At 35.5% G+C, this 21,119-nt stretch overlaps 1 protein-coding gene across 1 annotated transcript in view; it reads left to right on the forward strand.

The window, feature by feature from the left end:
* FAF1 (Fas (TNFRSF6) associated factor 1) overlaps positions 1-21,119 on the forward strand; it is a 170,113-nt gene that overhangs the window by 67,774 nt on the left and 81,220 nt on the right. Inside the window, exon 8 of the mRNA XM_014939409.1 lies at positions 16,367-16,453. Coding sequence (XP_014794895.1) covers positions 16,367-16,453 — 87 coding nt within the window. The remainder of the gene's footprint in view (positions 1-16,366; positions 16,454-21,119) is intronic.

The following is a 21,119-nucleotide window of genomic DNA, read 5'->3' on the forward strand; positions in this document are numbered from 1 at the left end:
AATTTAATACTCCTGTCTCTGTGACACCATTACCAGCAGCTCTTAGCTTTTTGTTGGCTTTCTGCCATCTCTGCAACCTCTTTTCCTGCTGCTTTTCAGGAATTCGTTTTCACAAGACATCTGCAGGCAAGCCTTTGCTGGGCCGTCTTGCTCATCGGGCTTTAATAATGGCATCTTATTTCAAGGGATGAGGATTTTACAGAAACTATCCCAAATATCTAAAATGAATACAAGATGAGAATACTTACCTTTAAAACAGAGGGTCTGAGTGCCTTTATTTTCACATTCACATGGAGAGTTTTGATGTTACTGAGCAAGTTTCTGTATTTGAGGAGGTCAGTTAATCTGTGTTTCCTAACCTCCCAGATTCCTCTCTGTATGTTGCAGCTCACTTCTTGCTCGAGAACTATCTTTGTCTGTGAGTGTGTCACGACTGCTATTTGTGCACGTGTCACTTAGAGACACAAAGCTACAAAATAAATTCACCAAAGTTATTATCAGCAGTTACGCCATCCATGTGATGGGGTAGATGGCTGGTGATTGGTGGGTGGCAGCTTACTCGCCCAGGCAAGATCACAAGCTCTTTAGAGAATTTTTTTCAGCAGATGTTGATAGTGTATTTGCAAAAGCCCCACATACCTCAGTATCACAGTGATACTGTGGTACTGTGTTAATGGTCACCCATTAACAAGGATGTTCAGAGACTCGACTCCTTTCTTAGAACACATTTGGTCTTTCAGAAGGTCCCATTCCCTTCTGGTTCATCTATTTGAGTGGCCAAAGATGACATGCCCAGATGATTTGGAACATTTCTGACAACAAGGAGACCTTGGAGGATATCCTGAAAACTTCCCAGGTTGAGGTTACTCAAGGCTGATCTTTTAGTTTCAGAAACAACAAAAAAAAGTGCTAATGAATCTATCCAGACCTTACATCTCTGTAGCCTGCCTGTTATATACGTTCTTGATCCGTTGGATGTGCCTCTAATTAATTTGCTTCTAAGTGTTCTCACATAGATCATGAAAGAGGGGATTATGATTTCACTGTCCTGTTTGAAACAATTTTAGATCCAGGGCATACTCTCTCTGCAGGTGAATGACCATCAGCATGTGTCAGTCCTTTCTTTAGGTTTCTAGCTTGTTCTTGTTGGACTGCAACAGATTCATCTTCCCCATCTCAAATCAATGGACCCCATGATGTATGTAGATGCTTTCAGGGTTAGAGGGTGCTTGCTTGTCTCCAGTAGTGGATATTTGTCCCAATAGGTAGAATTAGTCCAGGACACTCACCAAGATACAGCTGGATGACCGGGTTTTTGGTAGAAGTCTAGATCCTTGTCTGCTATAGAAGCTTATTCCCAACAGATATTGGATTATTTCCTCGATCTTAGAATGCAGAGCTCTTGGGTATCTCTTAGATACCCAATAAGTCTTTGTTATTTCGGCCCGTTATCCATTAGTAGAGGCAAGGAAGGTTACTGCTCAAAGCAGAACTTCTCTGTTGCCGTTAAATAACTGTCCTTTCTGGGCAGAGGTTTCCTTTGCCATTGTTGCAGTGAGATTAAAAAAAATATTTTGAAGTATGTGAAAAATAAAGACTTGGTATAACTCTCTTGTTGTTACAACACAATAATAAAAAAGACTGCGCAGGAGCAATTCATTACACTTTTCCTTTCAAGCACTTAAAAGAAAAACAGAGCTGAAAATATTTCTTTGGGAGATACTGAAATACCTCATTACATCTTTCTTTTTATTGGCTATTGAGGTGATAATTCTGTAACAGGAATGAAAGAGAGGGTAAATTTTGCTTTGATTTATAGAAATGTGTTAATTTGAGCTGAATAGACTGATCTTAATGTTTACTATCTGTGAGTACTGTTTTGTAATACATAGTTTCTAGGTTTATTTTACAGAAGAAGTAATTCTGATGGAGACTTCTCTAATTCTAATTGGTGGTAATTTTTGGGAAAAGAGTAGCTGAGTTTCTAATTTCTTCGGTAATTTTTTCATTAAGTGGAACAGTGTTCACTGCTGATTTAATAGTTATAGACTTGCATGTCAAACTAAGACCAAAAAATGCAGAGAAAATAGTATAATATCTATGTCTAAATAATTAAGTTAACATTTATTTAGATCTTTCTGTTTCAGTGAGATGACAAGTTTCTGCAGTAGAATAGTGAAAATGGCAGAAACAGCTTCAAATTGGCTCTTTTTCCTAAGTGGTCGTTACATTTTCTGTTGTTGCTCTGCTGCATATCAATGGCAAGCTTTGTAAAGACTGGAATCTACAGAAGAGTTAACTGCTGTAGTGTTTTGGTCAAACACTAATAAAACGGCACTTGGTTGTATATTCAAGAAATACTGACCTTTGCCTTCACGAAACACCTTTGTGGCTTCAGCAGTGTGTGGTTTCTATGTTGCTTGAGCTGGACAATTCTCTAAGGTGGCCACCATTGAAGATGCAGTGAATAAATTTTTGTTGCATTGAGAGAGGCTCAGTTGTGCACTTCTTTAAGTAGTACAAGATAATGTAGGGGTTTTTTTTAATTTTGGAATTTTAAGGGGAAGTGTGATTTCGGTATTGTGGACTGCTTAAATTTTTAATTTAATTAGTCCAATTTTGGAAGGCAGTCCAGTTCAGGAAGAGCACCTGAACTGCAAGCTGCAGAACTGGTGCCTTCGCATGTATATTTTTGTAAATACAAAGCTATCCAACTTCCTGAAAATGCCACTTTACCAGTTAGCGTTTTTTAGACTTTGGCCATTTGTTAGTGTCGCACACAGGTCCCGAGAGGTTTGTTGGTTATCTTCCCAATCAAAACATTCCTCTGCTTTGCCAGTTAGTGTAAGTGATCTTAGCATTTTTTAGATTTTGGCCATTTGTTAGTGTCTCACACAGGTCCCGAGAGATTTGTTGGTTATCTTCCCAATCAAAACATTCTTCCTAATAGCAGTTTCATTTGAACAACCTGGAAATTAGTGGGAATGAGAATGAAAGGGCACATCCACCGTCGTAAAAAAACTCAATACGAAGTTCTAAACTTCTCTCTTTGCATAAGGTCTCCCCTTTATGAAAAATTCTATTTTCTAGACAGCTTCAGTGACTTTTTTTTTTGTCAGCTTTTCTGTCATAACTGCAGTTCAAGCATGTGAAGCAGCTTTTGGCAGGAGTGTGTGCCAGTATGCCTTTGATGAAAAGGTTAGGTTCAGCAAAACAGGACTTTTATTCTTCATAAAAGGGTTGCTGCTTGTAAAGAAAACTTCCTCATTGCAGAGACTTCCAGCTCATTTTTATCTCCAAATTGTTCGATGTACCAGTTTCATAGAGTTCACATTTATTGGTTTTTCCAGTAACACTTTTTGTTCATCTTCCCGTGTCTGCATCTGTGTAGAATTCGGACTTCAGGTTTTCCAGTATTGCTCTCAGCTTGCTGCGTTTATTTTAACCATCCCTAATATTTTTCTGTTATCTGATAACTTCTAATAGAAAACAGGAATTGGAAATAACCCTTTATAGCCTGCATATAGAAAAACATGATTTTTGGCAACTTGAACCTTACTAATTTGCTTTCCCTTTCATCTTTTTGCGTTCTACAAATACGTATGACTGGTGTACACCGACCACTAGTTCAAGTGCTGACTTGTTTAGGGAAAGACTTAAAGCAATTAAAGAAATAAGAGCCAGAGGGGTTGTTTTTGGTCAGGCTGCAGCTCTTCTTCTCAACTCTATTCTTTTGAGGAAATATGTTTAGTTCTACAAATACGTATGACTGGTGTACACCGACCACTAGTTCAAGTGCTGACTTGTTTAGGGAAAGACTTAAAGCAATTAAAGAAATAAGAGCCAGAGAGGTTTTTTTGGTCAGGCTGCATCTCTTCTTTTCAACTCTATTCTTTTGAGGAAATATGTTTAAACATATTTCAGTGTGCTAAAAATAGTATCATTCATGAAACCAGTACAAAATTATATGGCTTCTTTCAGTGAAGATAAGAAATTATATTCAGATTGTACCTGTGCTCAATTAATCCATTAACAGAATTTCATCTCTACTCACAGTCTTAATGTCTTTAAGTTTTTAAAATCCTGATGAAGATCAATTTTCAATTTTATCATGAAAGAGGAGGACAGGGGAATAGTTGACAAATACATGCAGATATTAATGGTAATGATTCTTGTCCCTTATTCAGAAAACTCTTAATATATTTTCACCTGTACTGCTGCTGCTGTCAAAGTGCAATCTGTCTCAAAAAAAGCAGGGAAAGAGGCAGATGTCTTAATATTATTTATATATTTTTAGTTCCTGCATTACAAAGCAAAAGCAAACCTAATATCTGATTTTTTTTTAATCATCTTTTTATTTTCTCGATTTTTTTTGTTTATTAGAAACCTATTTCATATTTACTTTGAATGCAAGTGAAGATCTAGCTCTTATGAGACATGACAATAAACTTCTGAAAGCTTTAAAATTGTTTCCAATGAAATTGTGTTTGGGACAAAAGTGCAGGGAAGCAGTGCTTTGAAACAGCCTACTTCATAATTTTTATTCTATACCATATAGAGGGAAATATATACATATTTGTATGTGTTAAATATGTACTAAATGAAAGATTTTTTTCTATCTTATTAAGTAAATTAGAGGGGTTTTGGTGGAAGATTCCATAGTTAAAGATGTAAACCAGCAATTTCTTGCTTCTATAGCACAACATAGTTCAGAGCTGAGATTAGAGAAACCCTGTAGAGTGGCTAATACTCGAGGGCATCCCCAACTAGAAAAGTATGTGAATTTAGGCATGGGAGGAAGGAAGGATCTGCTTTAAATTTAGTGTAGGGTCACTGAGTCTTAATGATAGATTAAACAAGGGAGGTGGAATAATGAATAGGGGTATGCAATGTGTAGCACTAATACCAGAAGTCCATGGTTTTCACTGGTTATTTAATGTCTTTTCCCATATGTTTCTGAATAGAGCAGGTTATGGCAGGGATGAGCTAAGGAATAGCTTTGTTAGTGAATTGTTAAATAGACTGAATTCTCTTTTTAAAAATGTATATGTATATAGGAGAGCTGCTTTTTAATAGTGTAATCAGGCACCTTCTATGCATATACCTTAAATGTGACAGTATTCGTAACTATATTTGTAATTGATGGGTGTATGTTGACATTCTTACACTGTGCAGATTGTCTGCATAATTATCTTTTCTGCTGTGAAGCTAACAGCCATTCCTTGATTAAAGCATAAATGGATTTCATATTCTTTCTAAATACTGTTAGCGTAAAGAAAAAACACCAGAAGTGGTGAGTTGATAGACATGAAAATGAAATGGAGGAAGTTCCAAGAAACCTATTTGTTAGTAGAAAGTTGACTAATGGCTCAGTAAACCTTGTTTTACAATTTAACTGGACTATAAAATAGTGTTGATAAAATATCTATTAAAACTCAACCATGTAAAATAATTTATTAATTCATACTTGCAGTGACTGAGAAAGATATTGCAGTTTACTTTAGTGTTGAGCTCATACTGAATTTCCACATGTGAGAGTCTACCAACTACATGATACCAACAGCAGAAGGTCAACCAGAGAAGTCAACTATTGATGGGTTTCTGGGTAATCCACGTTCTCTTTTGTGTGGTGAAGATACCAGCAAGACTTTAGAGAAAAGTCACTTTGCACATAATTTTTCCTTGGGGTTACAAACGGGATTGCAAGCTACACTGAAAGTCACACTAATAGGTTTGTCCTGTTGTTGCGACAGTACATACAGTAGTGGTGAAATTTGCATCTTCACATCTGGCTCATCTTCCTTTTTACATGTGTCTTGTTGGCTGACACTCAGAATAAAAGGGCTGCAGAGAGAGCCTAACCATCTTGTTCCCTCAGCAGTGGGCTTGCTGTCATCTAGAAATGAGACAAGTAAAAAACACATGACAAAATAATGATGTGATACTCCATTTCTTAAACTACAATTGGTAGGCTTCTCACTTAAATTAAGGGTTGGCTCTGAAGCACATGTGATTTGTGCATTTCCTGAAACTTTGAAACAATCAGGTTTTATTCTGAAACACGTTTGGGTGGGAGTGGAGGAAGGTACTGTTTGTCAATTAAATGTGGTAAGGATCATATGTCTTCGTATCATACTCTGGGATTTGCAAGGTTCAGTAGAATTTAGTCTCTTGTTGGACCAAATTGAAAAGTCATTTGGAAGAGGGAAAGGTGTTTGGTTGTTGTTTTTTTTTTTAAATATGAATACAAATGTTGGACTTTCCTAGAATAAAATGCAGTAAGAATGGGAACTCTAACTTCCATTCATCTCCTTATTAGTTTCTTAAATGACCATTTATTGATATGACTGATTACTTTTGAGACCCATGAAAAAACACAAGTAGGGAAGTGATGAAAGACTGATATATGGATTTGTCATGCTTAGGTTGTTGCAAACTAATTTCTTTTGAAATTAAGATGAGAGTGTTTGTCTTCAAATAAATTTGCCTAAATTTTTCTTATGTTCAGAACATGACAGCTGTGAAAGTGTAACAGATGTACTTTCCACTGTAAGAATCACATTGACTGTCTCTTTCACTTCAAGTGATAATTTAAACCCTAGAAATAATCTTTAAGGTTCTGACTATACCCAGAATATTTACTGGGCTGTAACTCATTAAGACAACTAGCTCCTTAGAAAGGAAACAACACAGCCAGTGTTGATTACAAGATACAGAAAAATATAATACAGAGATTTTGCGAAAGAGTTCACACACTAATTCCTGACCAAGGAAGTGGTACAGATGGAAAGACAGGAGTTGCAATGTTTTACTAGTTCATGTTCATGTTTTACCAGTGCCCAGTACTAGTAGCAGCTTCTGGCCCTGGCTCTGGTGGGTCTGAGAGAAGTTGGGATGCACAAAGTGTATTTAGTAGTTTAAATTGTGTTTTCATAGTGATTTTAAATAGCTTGAATCAACGTTGCTGCTCTGGGTCTTGGCCTTGACTTCATGATCAGTAAGTGTCAAGGTATATTTTTCTGCAAGTTATTGATGTAATCACTGAGATGATTTATTAGGATTATCTATTAAGTCTGGTAAGTATGCAATGCATATGAAATTACTTGTCCCTTGACTCCTTGTGATCTCTTTCATCAGGTTAGCCCAGACCCAAACTGTTACCCTGGTGCAGTCTTCTGTTGCATTTAGTTGACCAGCTCTTTCAACTGGTTGTTTTCATGTGCCTTTTTTTTAGCTCCAAAGGTCATCGAACCGATCTTAACAATTATGCTTTTCTAATTTGCAGTGTTTTTCTAATCTTTCCTGGCTTCTTCCTAGAGATATTCTAATTCAGCCTGTGTATTCTTTATTATACCTGTCTAACTTCAGCTCTGTTTCAGCCTTGTATACTGCTGCAGCAGAGTCCACAATAACCCTCTGGATTTCACGTAATTTTCCTCCCTTGCTTTGTGAAGCGCTCTGAAATCTGCTGGAAGGTGGTAACTAAAAGTATCGTTTACATCATAGTAAAACTAAGGTCTAATTTTTCCAGCCAGATGCAGGAACTGCATGAGTATGGACCTCCAAAGTTTGTCCCGCTGTTTTTAAAGGGGTCTTAAAACGTTGATTTTTAGTGGAAATAAAATACCTGATGTTTGGCAATTTATCAACATTTTGGGACATAAAAGCAGCTGGAATCAAGGTGATAGCATTAACAATCTGTTTTGGTAATTTTTCTGGTTTTTACAGCAAATTAATATACTCCCTCGGGGGGAACAACATTAGAAACTGTATTTACCCTTCATTTTGCAATTGGGTGCTTTGTCAAAAGAGTAGTTGCCTCTTGATAGTGACCTGGCAATAGATGCAGTTGCCTGATGTCTTTCATAATGTGCATAAAGGCCAGTTAAAAGTTTCCATTGAGCAGTGCTTCTTCATTTTGCTTACTAATAAGTGTATTTTCTCAAATGACCATTCCTACTGAATGGAAAAACAAGCTAGGACTTCAAAATGTATCTTTTCTGTGTCAGTGCACTGTATGTAGAACAAACAAACAAAAACTTCGATATTATCATCAGTTTTATTTTGGTAGCAGAAGTCTTTAAGGCATTTTCAAATAAATTTGTAAAATTGTTTTGGCAGTAAGTCTTTGTTTTTTGATCTCTTCTAACCCTAATCACATTTTCCTTTCAATCTCTAATGTCACAGCTAGCTCACGCTCTAGTTCTTTCATACCCTATTTCAACCTCATGCTTCTGTGCTGCTAAAATTATTTTTTTTTTTGTTTGGGGTTTATTTGGTTGGTGGTTTGTTTTTTTTTTTTAAATACTCATGTCTCTTGCCTCAATTTCTTAAGAATGTGTTTTCCCTTCTTCTTCTATAGGAATTTGTTTCTTCTTTTAACCTTCTATTAAAAAAATTCAAAGGGTTGTGCGGTTTTAAGTTCAGAGGGGATTATCACAATTAGGTCTCCTAGGCACTACAAGCAATGAATAATAATAATTATGTAGGCTGAACCTTTGTGCAGTGCAGGCCATATAGCAGCAATCGGTAACTTCTGCATCGAGTTCAGAAGATTGTAACTTGCATTTAGCAATAATGGTGTTCTAGAAGGACAGCTGATTTCAGCTATTTAAATATGGAGATCAGCAAAGTTTTCTTTATTCCACAGGATTAAAATGTACATGTGTGCTGGCAGAAAACCAAGGCGTTGAGAAATAAAACAATATTTTAAAGATAGTGAAACAGTTGTATATAATTTGCTTAAAGTGAATAATGTAATATAATATAGTGAATACACTTAATATTTGCCACGTTTCCTGCAGTCCAGGAAAAGGCCAGATCCAGAGCAGTGGCAAAAAGTAGTATCTGGTAGCTTGAAGAGAGCTCAGATTGATTCTCAAACCTCAAACCTTGTCTGGGCAGGAGGCTGAGGTTGGGAGAATATCTTGCTAAATTTTTGAGGGCACATCCCATGTGCTGGGAACATCCATCTTTTTAGATTGTATTACAGATGTATGTATATATATGTCTATATTGTATGAGGCAAGCAGAATTTCACGTGTCAAAAGATTCAGTAAAGTTTAAATGACTCCTTGCTCTGATAATCTGTTTCAAAATTTACAGGTTTTAACCACAAAAATATACTAATATGACTTAGTGGACTGTTTGATTGCAGGTTATGGTGTTAAGATACTAACTTGGCAGAAACGCATTAAAAAAGGTCAAATGGCATCCAAGATGAGTTGGTTCCAGAATGAAATAGAAGATAATGAAATATTAGTAATTGTGAAATCTATGAAAGTAATTTATTCGCGTTATTTCTGTTGCCGAAAGGAAACTGCAGAATGCTTCTTTTCAAGTATTTACAAAATTAAATTAAAATTAAATATATAATTAGGTCAAAGTCATCTGGTGATACCTGAGGTAGATGCGCTTCTGATAGCAGCTTCTGCTCAGAAATATAATTTGATGAGGATATACAGTAAGTAGGTAATGTCCCTGAAGGTGTCTTTCTCTCAGCTGTAGAACAAGAAGACAGAAGTACCCAACTAGCTTTGAAAAAAAAAGAATCAGTTTATTTTCTCAATTTAGGGCATTTCAAGTTTGCCAGTAGTATTTCACTTAAGTAATTAGGACTATCTGTAGACCTCAAGGATTTGCATCAGTAAAATGAAGTTAATGTTTTTGTTTTGGATTTTGTTTGATGACTCGCTGTGGTGGATGTAAATCTGGAGGAATGAGGCTTTAAGTGCTACATTGGGAGTAAAAAATCCATCTGCCTTTCTGGAAGTGGTATTGAGGAGTGTCTTCATATCTAGTGTCTCATTTTCCTAAATGAGATAGTTTTTACTTAAATAATATGGTGAATCAAGTTTTTTGTCCATTTATGGATTCTTCCTCCTGAAAATTTTCTTCCCTGCCCTATTTTAAAATACATAAATGCGAAATAATGCATTAACTCTGCATTTACTTATTCAGACACTTAATAACTACTTAGTAGTTACCTGTTTCTCCTCACCTCATCAATGAAATTGGAAATGGTATGGATTGTTTATTTTAAAGTATTCATTTAATCCCTGTATATGAAGTTCTTACTCCACCGTGTCAGTGATTAGAGGCAGAATTCATGGACTTCAATTGCTTTCCCAGATACTGAATTTAAAGAATTGGCAACATCAAAAAATGGATATGCTGGGCTTTGCTTAGGGTTTAATATGACTTAATCTTCTTTGTTTGAACTCTTATCAGCAAAATGTCACAAAAATCACACATTATTTTCCAGACCTAAGTTAATTTGAATGGTTTTATAATGAATTCACCCAGCTTTCTAATGAAGATGTTGACACAATTTTTACTAAGTACTACAATACAACCCATTTTACACAGTAGTCTAAACTGGGTTTATTTTGGTGCAAACACTGTTCCATACACTCTAAAGTGAAAGTTGGATGCGTTAGTGGATTTCTGTACATAAAATGTGTCTAATGACAGGAAGGTGGGACACGGAAATACTTCTCTATGCTTGGAAACTTGGTAGATTCTGTTCCCGCTTCCTATGCGTTGCTGCCAGATTCCTGATGCTCTTTGCTGTCTGTCGATGGAGGTGTTAAAGGCTTTCCTCTGTCATCTTGAAGACCATCATTTTAGCTGGTTTAACCTCCTTCCTTTCCATCTTTTTCTTCACCAAAATGTTTTTGCTTACTCTGTGTTTCTTTCTGTCACTGCCCCATCCGTATCATTGCTGAAAATTTTGCTTACTTCTCTTGGCTGCTTCTGTTACAATGTCAAAGTCAAGATTCTGGCTTTCCTACCAGTGCCCCACGCAACCTTGCTCTGTCTGCGTCTGATCTCATTTCCCTGCGCCCCCCAACTCACATTCCACATTCCTCACAGTCCTCTGACTTTATTGCTCCTTTTGTCTGCCTTTCATGCACTCATTTTTGCACTGTCTTTCATGCTGCCTATGTGCCTGGAACAGTCTTTAGCATCTCAGCCAATTTACAGCTTTGCATAAATTATATTTAATAATAAGACTAACAAAAGTTCATTATCTACATTATTTCAATTAACTTTGTACCTGCATAAGCTGAAAACAGCCTGAGGGAAACTACTGTTAAACTTTGTTGTGATTTGTTGTGATTCAAAGATACAGATTCAGGCATGACAGTTCTTTGTTGATTCAGCATAATATTTAATTTTTTTTAACAATTCGGTAGGTGTTAGATTGATATATTTCTTTTTATAGTACATTTCAGATTTTTCTAATCCAGAAATAAGAAAATAGCTACTTATTCCTGGCAAGTGAAACCACCAGAGGGTTGTCACCATCACATTACCTGCTCCAGGTTTCTTGCCCTGTGGTTTATTTTACTTCATTTTATCCTTACTGATATGGATGTGAAAGGGCTTTGAATGTTGGATTAACTTCATATCTACCAAAAAAGTGTATCTTTTGTGTTTAACTTTCCTATTAAAGCAACATACTCATCTGCTTAAAAAAACAGTGAAAGATAATAAACTAAGACTCTGCCCACGTCTGGGAAGTTTTCTCAGTGTGATGGCTACTTTGACATGTGGGTTTTCTTAAAATGTTAAAAGTTGTTTAACATTTCAACTCCCTTCTAACAGCAATGAAAATGAGCTGAAGGTAAAACTTCATGTGCTTCTCCAGCACCAGTGTATAGCTGCAAGGCAGGGCATTCTCCAGGAATTATATGTAATTTTCTAAGTACAACTGCACCTGATACATATGGGGGTTTTCTTTTAGTTCAAATGCCTGTATCGATACTGTTCACAGCTGAGTTGTGGAATCAAATAGACCTGTTTTTAATTTGGTTTTAAACGAGTTCGTATATTCTGGAGATCATAATCTGAAGGGCGGCTGCCATAGTAATGTGCCAGTCCCCACGGCATCTGAACATTATGAAAAGAAATTCTGGGCTGCAGAAAGACAATGCCACCAATTAGTATTTCAAACTGATCAAAGGTGGGGGACCTAAAAGTTTGCCAATAAACGTAGCTCAGCGGATGGCACGAGAAGTTAGAATTTGCTTTGCACAAATTTATAAAGATTTCAGTCCTCCTATCAATGTCATGTGAATTTCTGAATAAAAGCCTTAAACCAGATTTTATCCATTTACTGGGCTAATTTTTTCAGTTGCATGAAGAGCGTAGCCGTAGGGTTTTATTTCAGTGGCCTAGTGAAGAATCAGTTTGTGGTTCTGCTTTACACAAATCTTTAGAATTTGTCCCTCCTTGCAGAATTTTTAACTTCAAACTGAAATTGTCAGTTAATGAAGTAAAAGGGGGTTTCCGTACTTGGTTGGATATTCCTGGTCTCCAAAACTTTTGCAGTCTGCTTTCTTAGTACTATTCTAATTGTCAAACAAACCTAAAGTTAAATAGTTATTTAAAAGCAAGCTTATTTTATCTTAAATAATTGATTGTGGCTTGTTGTTTGGAAAGAGGACTACTTTGGCGTGAATTTCAAATCCAGTTATGATCTTAACTCAAGCAGTTTGTTTAATCAAACATTACTCTAATAAGTCTTACGTGGTCCCCTACCCGCCCAGGCCTGTCTATAACAACTAGTTTATTCTGCGACGAGTTGCTCAACAGATGTCATTCTGGTAGAATAATGCAGCAGAATACTTGTGCGTTGGCTAAAATTACTTCAACTTTGATCACTTTTGTCCAGCACATCAGTCTGGCATTGTGCTTTATACCAACATAACACTTTACCCCGAGCATGCCTTTCAAGCTTAGAATAGCAGAGGAATGTTATTGAATTCAGTGCAGTTACAGATGAGTTAATGAAAGAAGGGAAATACTGTTTTTTTCATAATGCCTTTCTGTTGTACTTTGGAATTAAAAGGGAATTTGAGGAATGTGACTTCTGAGTTCTTTATTTTTACTTCTGGAGGCTTTTTGAAAACAATATTATGTAGTTGTATTGATCCCACGTTTCTATAAATAAGTTTCACTTGTTATTTGGAAAGAGCTCGGTTTAGAGTTTTATATTCTGAGAATAATATTAATGAGACTGCTTTGATGTGTAATTGGGGGAATAGCTATCTCACAGGGACAGTTTATCTCAGTATTTAATGCAAGAAAACTAAAATAGCAAAATCCCCTATTCTTGTGATCACAGATCAGCATTGTTACATTTTGATGGGCTGTTGTGGGGTCAGTACAGAGTAATGACATCTCTTTACCTTGATACTCCTGCGAAACGAATACTGCACAGCAGGCTGCCTCCTTGTTAAGAAGCAGTGAAGAAAGGCTGTTTGTTTTGAACTGGAGGAATGAGATCATATACCAAGTTCTATAGAGTTCAGGCTTCCATAATTCTATTTTCACAGGTGCGTGTGTGTATACATATGCATATACATATATATAAAAGAACATACCATATCTATGTGAATTTGAAACGTATTTAAATGAGTTTTTTATAATTCAGGTATATTCGTATTTTTTAAAGAATGACAACATGCTTAAATATGAGGAAGCATTAATAAGATGTGCAGTTCAGTTACTAATAAATACATCAGTATTCTGCATCTAAAATAAATTAATGTTCCTGTTTTAGTTTTTTTAATTAAAATATAGTTGTAAAATCTTTCAATTGAAACATAGTTATCAGAACAGTCTCCCTGCAGAAACTTCTGAACATTAAGGGTTATTGGGTATACATGCAATTTATCAGTTCAGCAAAAAAAGGAGAGTTATCTTAGTGATTCTAAAACATACAATGAATGTAAAGCTGAGCTGAAAATCCAACCCAGATACGTGTTATGATACTGAAATGTTCAGATCAGGCGGCCAAACGGTCTGACTTTCATCCTGTAGAGAGATGTAGACTCAAGAGTCGGAAGTAATGTATCTCGCTGTTGGATAATAAATTGAAGCCATTGTTTTCCACTCATCTGTGCAGAATATTTACATTTAGAAAGCTTTAAACTGATAGTATTTAAATTATTGTCTGCATAGCTTAGTTAACACTAGTAATTTGGATTCCCATGCCAATATATTGAATTTGTCCAGAAACGTGAAGCAGTTCTTCACTGTTTTTACTAAGGGATACTTTATTGATATGAAATAATGATGCTACTACGACTGCTAAAAGTAGTGAGAATAAGCAACAGTAATTGAATTGGAGGATCCAAGACCTGGAAATACAGTAAGAGCTCCATACTTTGTTTGCCCTCTCTGTGTCCTGAATTTTCACAGTCATATTTATGTGTTGGCAAACTCATGCAGCAGTGCCCTAAGGAGACTTTTGAAGAATGTTGCCCGAATCAACATTTGTGACCAAATGTATATGTGGAAATCCCCGCCTCTTCCTTCACCCACCTTAGGATATTCACTTAGAACACTTCTTTCACCATCTAATGTGTGCACATGTATCCTTCATCTGTCTATTAATGTGCTTGAACTATGTGCAAAATTTGAAAGAAAGGATCTACGCAGCATTTTTCTCAGATGATGCTCAGAAAAAGAGTTTTGGTGCTATTTCATTATGCAAACACATTTTTAGATGAAGATCTACTGCCAGGTGTTTCATATACATTCTGTACTAAAAATAAATGCCAAATTTTGAGGGAACATATGCACATTCCATATGTTTATGTTACCATACTACCTTACCATGTATTCAGAACTCAGCAGTGCTTCAGTGGTGAAGCTACAGCAAGTACTGATTAGCAGGACAGGGTCAAACTGTGTAACATGTCCATATAGTGGATTGCTTTGTTTTATTGCATTATACCCCTGAGAACTGTAGTTTAGAATAATCTTTCATTAATTTCTTGAATATAGAAACCTTTAAATATATAATATTAGTATTTTTCATTTTGACAAATTTAAACTTTCTTCCTAATTTTTTTTTAACCATTTTTCTGTTCAGAGAAAGTTGTCAGCTTGGGGTAAGTGTGCTAGGCTCCAGTCCAGGTGCTAGCTCAATGATCTTTTCTGCTGGCACCTATATACAGTTTTTTCAGGTCACAGAATCTTTAATAATACTCCCAGCAGAAGGTAGAATACAGTTAATTGTTGGTTCTTTCCAGTTGTCAAGTAAACAAATGCAAAGCTAAAGAAGGCATCAGAGGACAGGTTTTGGAGTAATCTTAGGGTTTGCTTTAAGTAAAATCTTAGTCATCTGCTGTAATATTTTTTGGTTTAATGTGTCAAACACTTGGTTATTGTGTCTTAGCATTAAACTATAGAGCCCTTTTAGAGGTGGAACAGGACGCAGAACTTCTGACTTCCTCAGATGTCCTGCCTCGCAAATGGACATATAGAATATTAGTAAAATGTATCAAACCTTACTTTTATCTATTTGAGACTGTTTTTCTGGGTTGTTGAGATCTGTATTTGGAAACTACAATAGACCTATGAAGATAGGACCTTGCTTTCCCATGTAGCAGTTCTATGGAAGACAAACCAAAACCCAATATTGCTTGCTGGAAACATTTTATAGTTCACGTGCTCATTGTTTGTGCAACCTTTACATTCGGGTATAAGATATTACTCAGAATTTGAGATAACGCTCTCTGTCCCAAGTGCAAAAATACATCTTGTTGCAAAATCTGTGATAAAACATGCCAGCTTTTTTATTTGCATTAATGATTTTGTGGAGTTTTGTAACTCTTGTTTTTTGCAGCATTCTTCCTGTATTTGAAATTCTCAACTCTTTCTTCCTTTCTCCTTACAATTGTCATGTAAGATGATTAATGGTAGCAACTTGTGTTTTAAGAACATGAGAAAAGAGTTGATGTAAAAATTAGTTCATTTGCATTTTGTTAATAAAGTTAATAAATGTGTGGTCTTCATTGGAAATGTGCTTATTAATTCCTATTTTCACATTTAATATACTCACTTTTATTTATGGATCCCATTTAATAACAACAAACCTAGTTGTATTTCTTATTACATTAGATGTAGCATGAATCTAAAATTTTCAGGTGAAACAGAATACATTAACTAGCAAAACCTGTAACAGAACTTCTGTTATTACCTTCTGCGTCCCCTCAATTTGTTCATTACTTTGTAATAACTTTTTACTGTGAAAATTTGCATCATGAATTGTTTTACACATTTATGATACTTCAGTGGTAATGAATTGTTATGAATGATATATTACAATATTTTTTTTCTTTAACACAGTTTGTTTAATTGCTTTTGGCAGCACTGAAATTCAGCAGTACTGTAGGTAAACCTGTAGAACAGATCTAGATCTTTGAGTGTTGGAGAACCCTGTTTTACAATAGTTGGAAAAAAATTAAATTAAAAAGCTGTGGATTATGATGAAAGTAATGGAATTTTTCCATAGTCTTTTGTTAGTACAAATTCTGGTTTTTTTAATATTTTTTAATCTTTTTACCAGGTAAAGCGGAATGTGTATGACCTAACTAGTATCCCTGTCCGACACCAGTTATGGGAAGGCTGGCCTCCTTCTGCCACAGACGACTCGGTAAGTAGCATTGGTTCTCAATTTAATTTCTTCCTACAAATAGCTGATTTTATTTGGATTTTTTGATCACCCAATAGCTTTTATTGTCCCATATGCAGTAACTTATGATAACATAATAATTCATAATCACTTGGATTTTTTGATCAGAATCACCCAATAGCTTTTATTATCCCATATGCAATAACTTATGATAACATAATAATTCATAATCACAACACATAATTTAGAGCTTTATCTTGAAAGATACAAATACCAATGTATTGGCTTACTAAAGCACATTTCCATGGAAATTATTTGTGTGTATCAAATTCAGTGCATGTTTTAGATTAATAAGAGTGAAGCTGCGCAACATTTTGGAAGTTGAGGAGGTCTATTGTAGTGATTGAACTTCAGGAAAGAGTCTAATTTTTTTAAACTTACTCTAACTATGTTTTCCTCAGTTATGCCCATCCACTGGTGTTCTTAAGCCTGAGCTGGGCTTTAAGCAGGAGGTGTTCCTCTTGAAATCAGTGGAGACATTCACTTGTTTTGAAAGGACCTACCTTGATTCTTGCTGGGCCAGTAGAAATGTATGGTTGTTTGCAAGATTACATTTTGAAATAGTAAATAATATGTATACAGTACAATATCTATTCCATTTTCAAATGTATTTTGCAGGTTTTAGACTTACCATTATTCAGAAATGTAAGGAAATCTTAGCTGAAATCCATGTATAACCTTGGTAACAGAATCAGATCTGATTGTGAATTTTCTACAAATTCATGAAATTGTGGGACTTAACTGCAGAATTCCCGTAGATATTAGACTTGATTCCTTGCATGGTTGTCCCTCCACTGTGTTTTACAGCATGTCTTTCAGTTTTGCTCAGATAATTTTATTCTTGTATTATGTTTCCAATGCCAGCTAGTGAGGCCTGCCTTTATGTAAAAATAAAAATAATAGTAAAAAAAAGCTGAAATAATTATGTAGCTCTGTTGTATGTAGATTTTGTTACCTGAGAAAAATTTAGAAAAAATTAATATTTCTATTTTTATAAAATTATTAATTTAAACTAGGGGTTGAACTTGAGTATTCTACAAAGGGAAAACAGAATTGCCATCTGCTTTCTCTACATATTAGCAGTATCTTCAATGCATTACTTTCCTGTCCATTTCTACTGTTTTCTTGTAAAGGGAGAATTGCTGTTTGTGTGATAAGACTGCTGGTTTTTTGTGCTGGGTAAAGGATTTATGCCAATCAAAAAAAAAAAAAAAGCAAAGACTGTCTTAATTTCTAATATACTTGTAAAATATGTCTGGTAGTGTTTGCAGAAACAGTAGTTAAGTTCGAGAGAGGTGGGTAAATCTACGTCCATGTATTCAAGAGCGTATCTGAGGCGATAGATGTAAGATCTGAAATAACAGCATGGTGTCATGTGGTAATTACAGTCTTTGAAATGTGGATCCATTTTAACATTTTATTAGTTTACATTAGCCCAAAAAAGAATTGGAAACTCAACACTTCTAATCCGTTTTCCCACAGCTGTTAGGTTTTCCCGTAGGTTCCCTGCTCCCCCGCTCCCACCCCCCCCTTTCTTTTGAATAGGATACCTCACAAATGTAAAACTCATAAATCTGTTTTAAGTCTGTTTTTACAAGTGACATTGTTGCAGGTGAATTTTTTCCCCTTTTCATCTTTAATGAAATTGGTGAATGTTGAGTCATCTGCTCCAAAGATGGAGAGTCCTCAAATCTCACTGCTCGAGTCTGGTGCAGCTGAGACTTGTCAGCTGTGTAAACAGATTTGAATGTGTTACCAACAAAAATATAATTAATTTCTGTCTAAAATTAGAGACCACAGCTTACTATTTATAAAGATTTAATGTTAGCAATGACTATCTATGGTTCTGGGTTCTGAGCATTTTTTCCTTTGCAAATCAGAAATATTCAGTAATAATTACTTTAGTAATTAGTCGTGATGTCTTTAGTGGTGAATTTTTAAAAACACTTTTTCCATCGTGAGTTTTTCACTTGCTGTATTGTCTAGTGTTCCGTTGCAATTAAAGAGTTAAAGAAAGACTTGATTAAAATACTTTTTCATTTACATGTTATGCAGCATAAGAAATACTTTGTAATACCACAGGAGGTTTTTTCAGTGCAGTTCTCGTTAACCTTTGGCTTAGCAAACAGGACAACTAAATAGACTTCGCATAATTGGATTCCTGTATCATCTTGAGTCTCTTATGCACCTGACAGACTACAGTCTTCTGACATTATCAGGAAATTTAGAGGAGTCAATAGTCATTTAAAACATTGTTGCTTCATCTCCCTTCAGAGTTAAGAGATGTTCCCTGCTTGTACTGTCTAATGAAATATGGGATACTGTATGAATTGTCAATAACTCTTTCACATCCTTTTTGCCCACTTTCACCAGGGAAATGGGTATCAGAACCTACACACGCAGGAGAATGTTTTCATGCTGTGACAGTTTGATTGTGGGAAACAAGGCATACGTGGTCTGTGGAAATCTCATTTCACCATTCAGCAAGGACATATTTTTAGCTTTTATTATGCCCAAACAGTTTTAACATCAGGAATTCTATCTGTTCCACTCACTGAAATTCAAACAATGTAAATGTATGACTTTTAAATAATTCTTTTTTTAAACAAGTTTACTTAAGTAAAACTTTAATTACATTAAAGGCTTGCTTTATCTATTATTGGATATATATCATCAAATAATATAATGAAGTCTTAAAATTATCCTAGAAAATGAAAAAATAATTATAACTTAATTTAAATAGATTCACAATTTGTTCTCCATTTTCATTTTGCATTTTGTAACAACCTTAACGTTACTGAGCTTGTAAAATGAGAACCAAACCAGAATAATTTACTAAAGTTTCTGAAAAGTATTCAATTTCTTTTTGCTATATTGACTGAACTTCTAAACTTCCACTGGTAATTACTGCTATTGCCAAGTGGAATGAACAACCTTCAAATCTGTGTGCATAAACAGAAAAATCTGAGATCAGTCGCAGGTGGTATTTTAGTTACAGTTTTTACATGGAAGTATTGTGATTTTATTTATGTAAGTAGAGATGAGTTTTTGGGTATTAGCTTCACGCATGTATATTTGAGGTAAAACTTTTTATTCCCTGTGAGGTCACTGGTTTTTGATTTATTTCAGTGGGATGAATTATTGTCCCTGATGTTTCTGTTGGTTTTTAGTAGCGTAGAACAGCAACACCCAATATGAGAAAAAGGAGAGAGCTTGCTTTTGCGCTGCTTTTGTTCTTGATATTTAAGCTGAAACTTTTTTCTTAATTGGTCCATTTTTTAAAGTCATTTCTCAATGAGAAATGCCGCCTTCTTCATAAGTAATGACAGTGAGTTTGTCAAAATGGAATATATTTCTGCTTGAAAAAGGATGAAAAGTTTTAGAATGAGGTTTGGGGGCGGGGAGGGGAAAGGGGAGAGACAAAGACAGAGGATGAAGTGCCCCGTGGTGTAACTGTACCCTCGCAGGCAGATCCCATACAGAGGAACTCTGCATCCGTCCTTCCACCTACTGCCGGCAACGCTTTGTTTCCCTAAACGGTGCGGTTGGTCAAGACCTCATATCCTCATTTCAAGACAAGTAACTACTTCTTCATTGTATAGATAAGCCATTGAATATTAGCTTAGGCAGAAGCAGGTCTATATTGACAAGTTCGTCGCCTGCACTGCTGAAGGATCACATCTCAGAAGTCATGTGTGCAGCCACTAATAACTAACCTCTTGAGGTTCCTCATCATCCCTTGTGAACACGACCACCTTTAGTTCTGCGGCGGCCGTAGCAGGTGTGGTTGACGTTTCTTAGCTGAATTTAATAAAGACTTCTAGGTTACAATCAAAATTCTCAAACGCTTCTGTATGATCTAATTAGCACTGCTGTTATATTTAGCTGTTTCATTGCGAAGAACGAAGCGCAGTCTGTCTGCACAGACAGAAATTAAGAATGCCGATAAATAGTGTTCTAGTACAAAGTCAAACCATTTATGATGCTTTTTGGCTGATGTCCAGATTTTTGAAGAGGTTGAGTATTAAGCATCTGAGTAATTAGTATTTGGGCGTATATATTTCTTTCCCTTTCCGGGTCTTAGAATTCTGAACAGAAAGTTCATTATCACATGCTGTCATTGTGATAAGAAAACAAGTTGTGTCTGTTTAATTGTAATGGATGCCATGTCTGCATTTGCTGGATCATTTGGAATTTTCCCCCTGGAACTGATATCACTAAGAATTAATAGTCCTGACAAAGAAAGTGTCTATTAATGGGAAGTGTAAAATTGACTGTATTTAAATTAAAATACATACATCATTAGAAAATACTCAATTTTTTTTTCTGTGTAAGAATATCATAATTTGGATTGTTAATTACCTTGTATGTTAGTTACCTCCTGTGGTTCTCTTCAGTCACTTGCAGTAGAGTGGATCTGGCAGGATCCTTTTTAATTTAGATACTTAAAAGAATACATGCAGTCTGTTTTATTATGTGGGTTCAGGAATATAGTGAAGTTTTAATTTTAAATGAATTTAATCAAATTAAAGCCCCACAACCTTTCAGTTTATAGCATTCTTAACCATGTTGGATCCTGATGGAAAAAAAAGTTTGTCATGTTCTGCTCACACTTCTGCTTCATATG

This window comes from Calidris pugnax, unplaced genomic scaffold (assembly GCF_001431845.1).
Source record: "Calidris pugnax isolate Ruff unplaced genomic scaffold, ASM143184v1 scaffold18, whole genome shotgun sequence".
Lineage (NCBI taxonomy): Eukaryota > Metazoa > Chordata > Aves > Charadriiformes > Scolopacidae > Calidris > Calidris pugnax.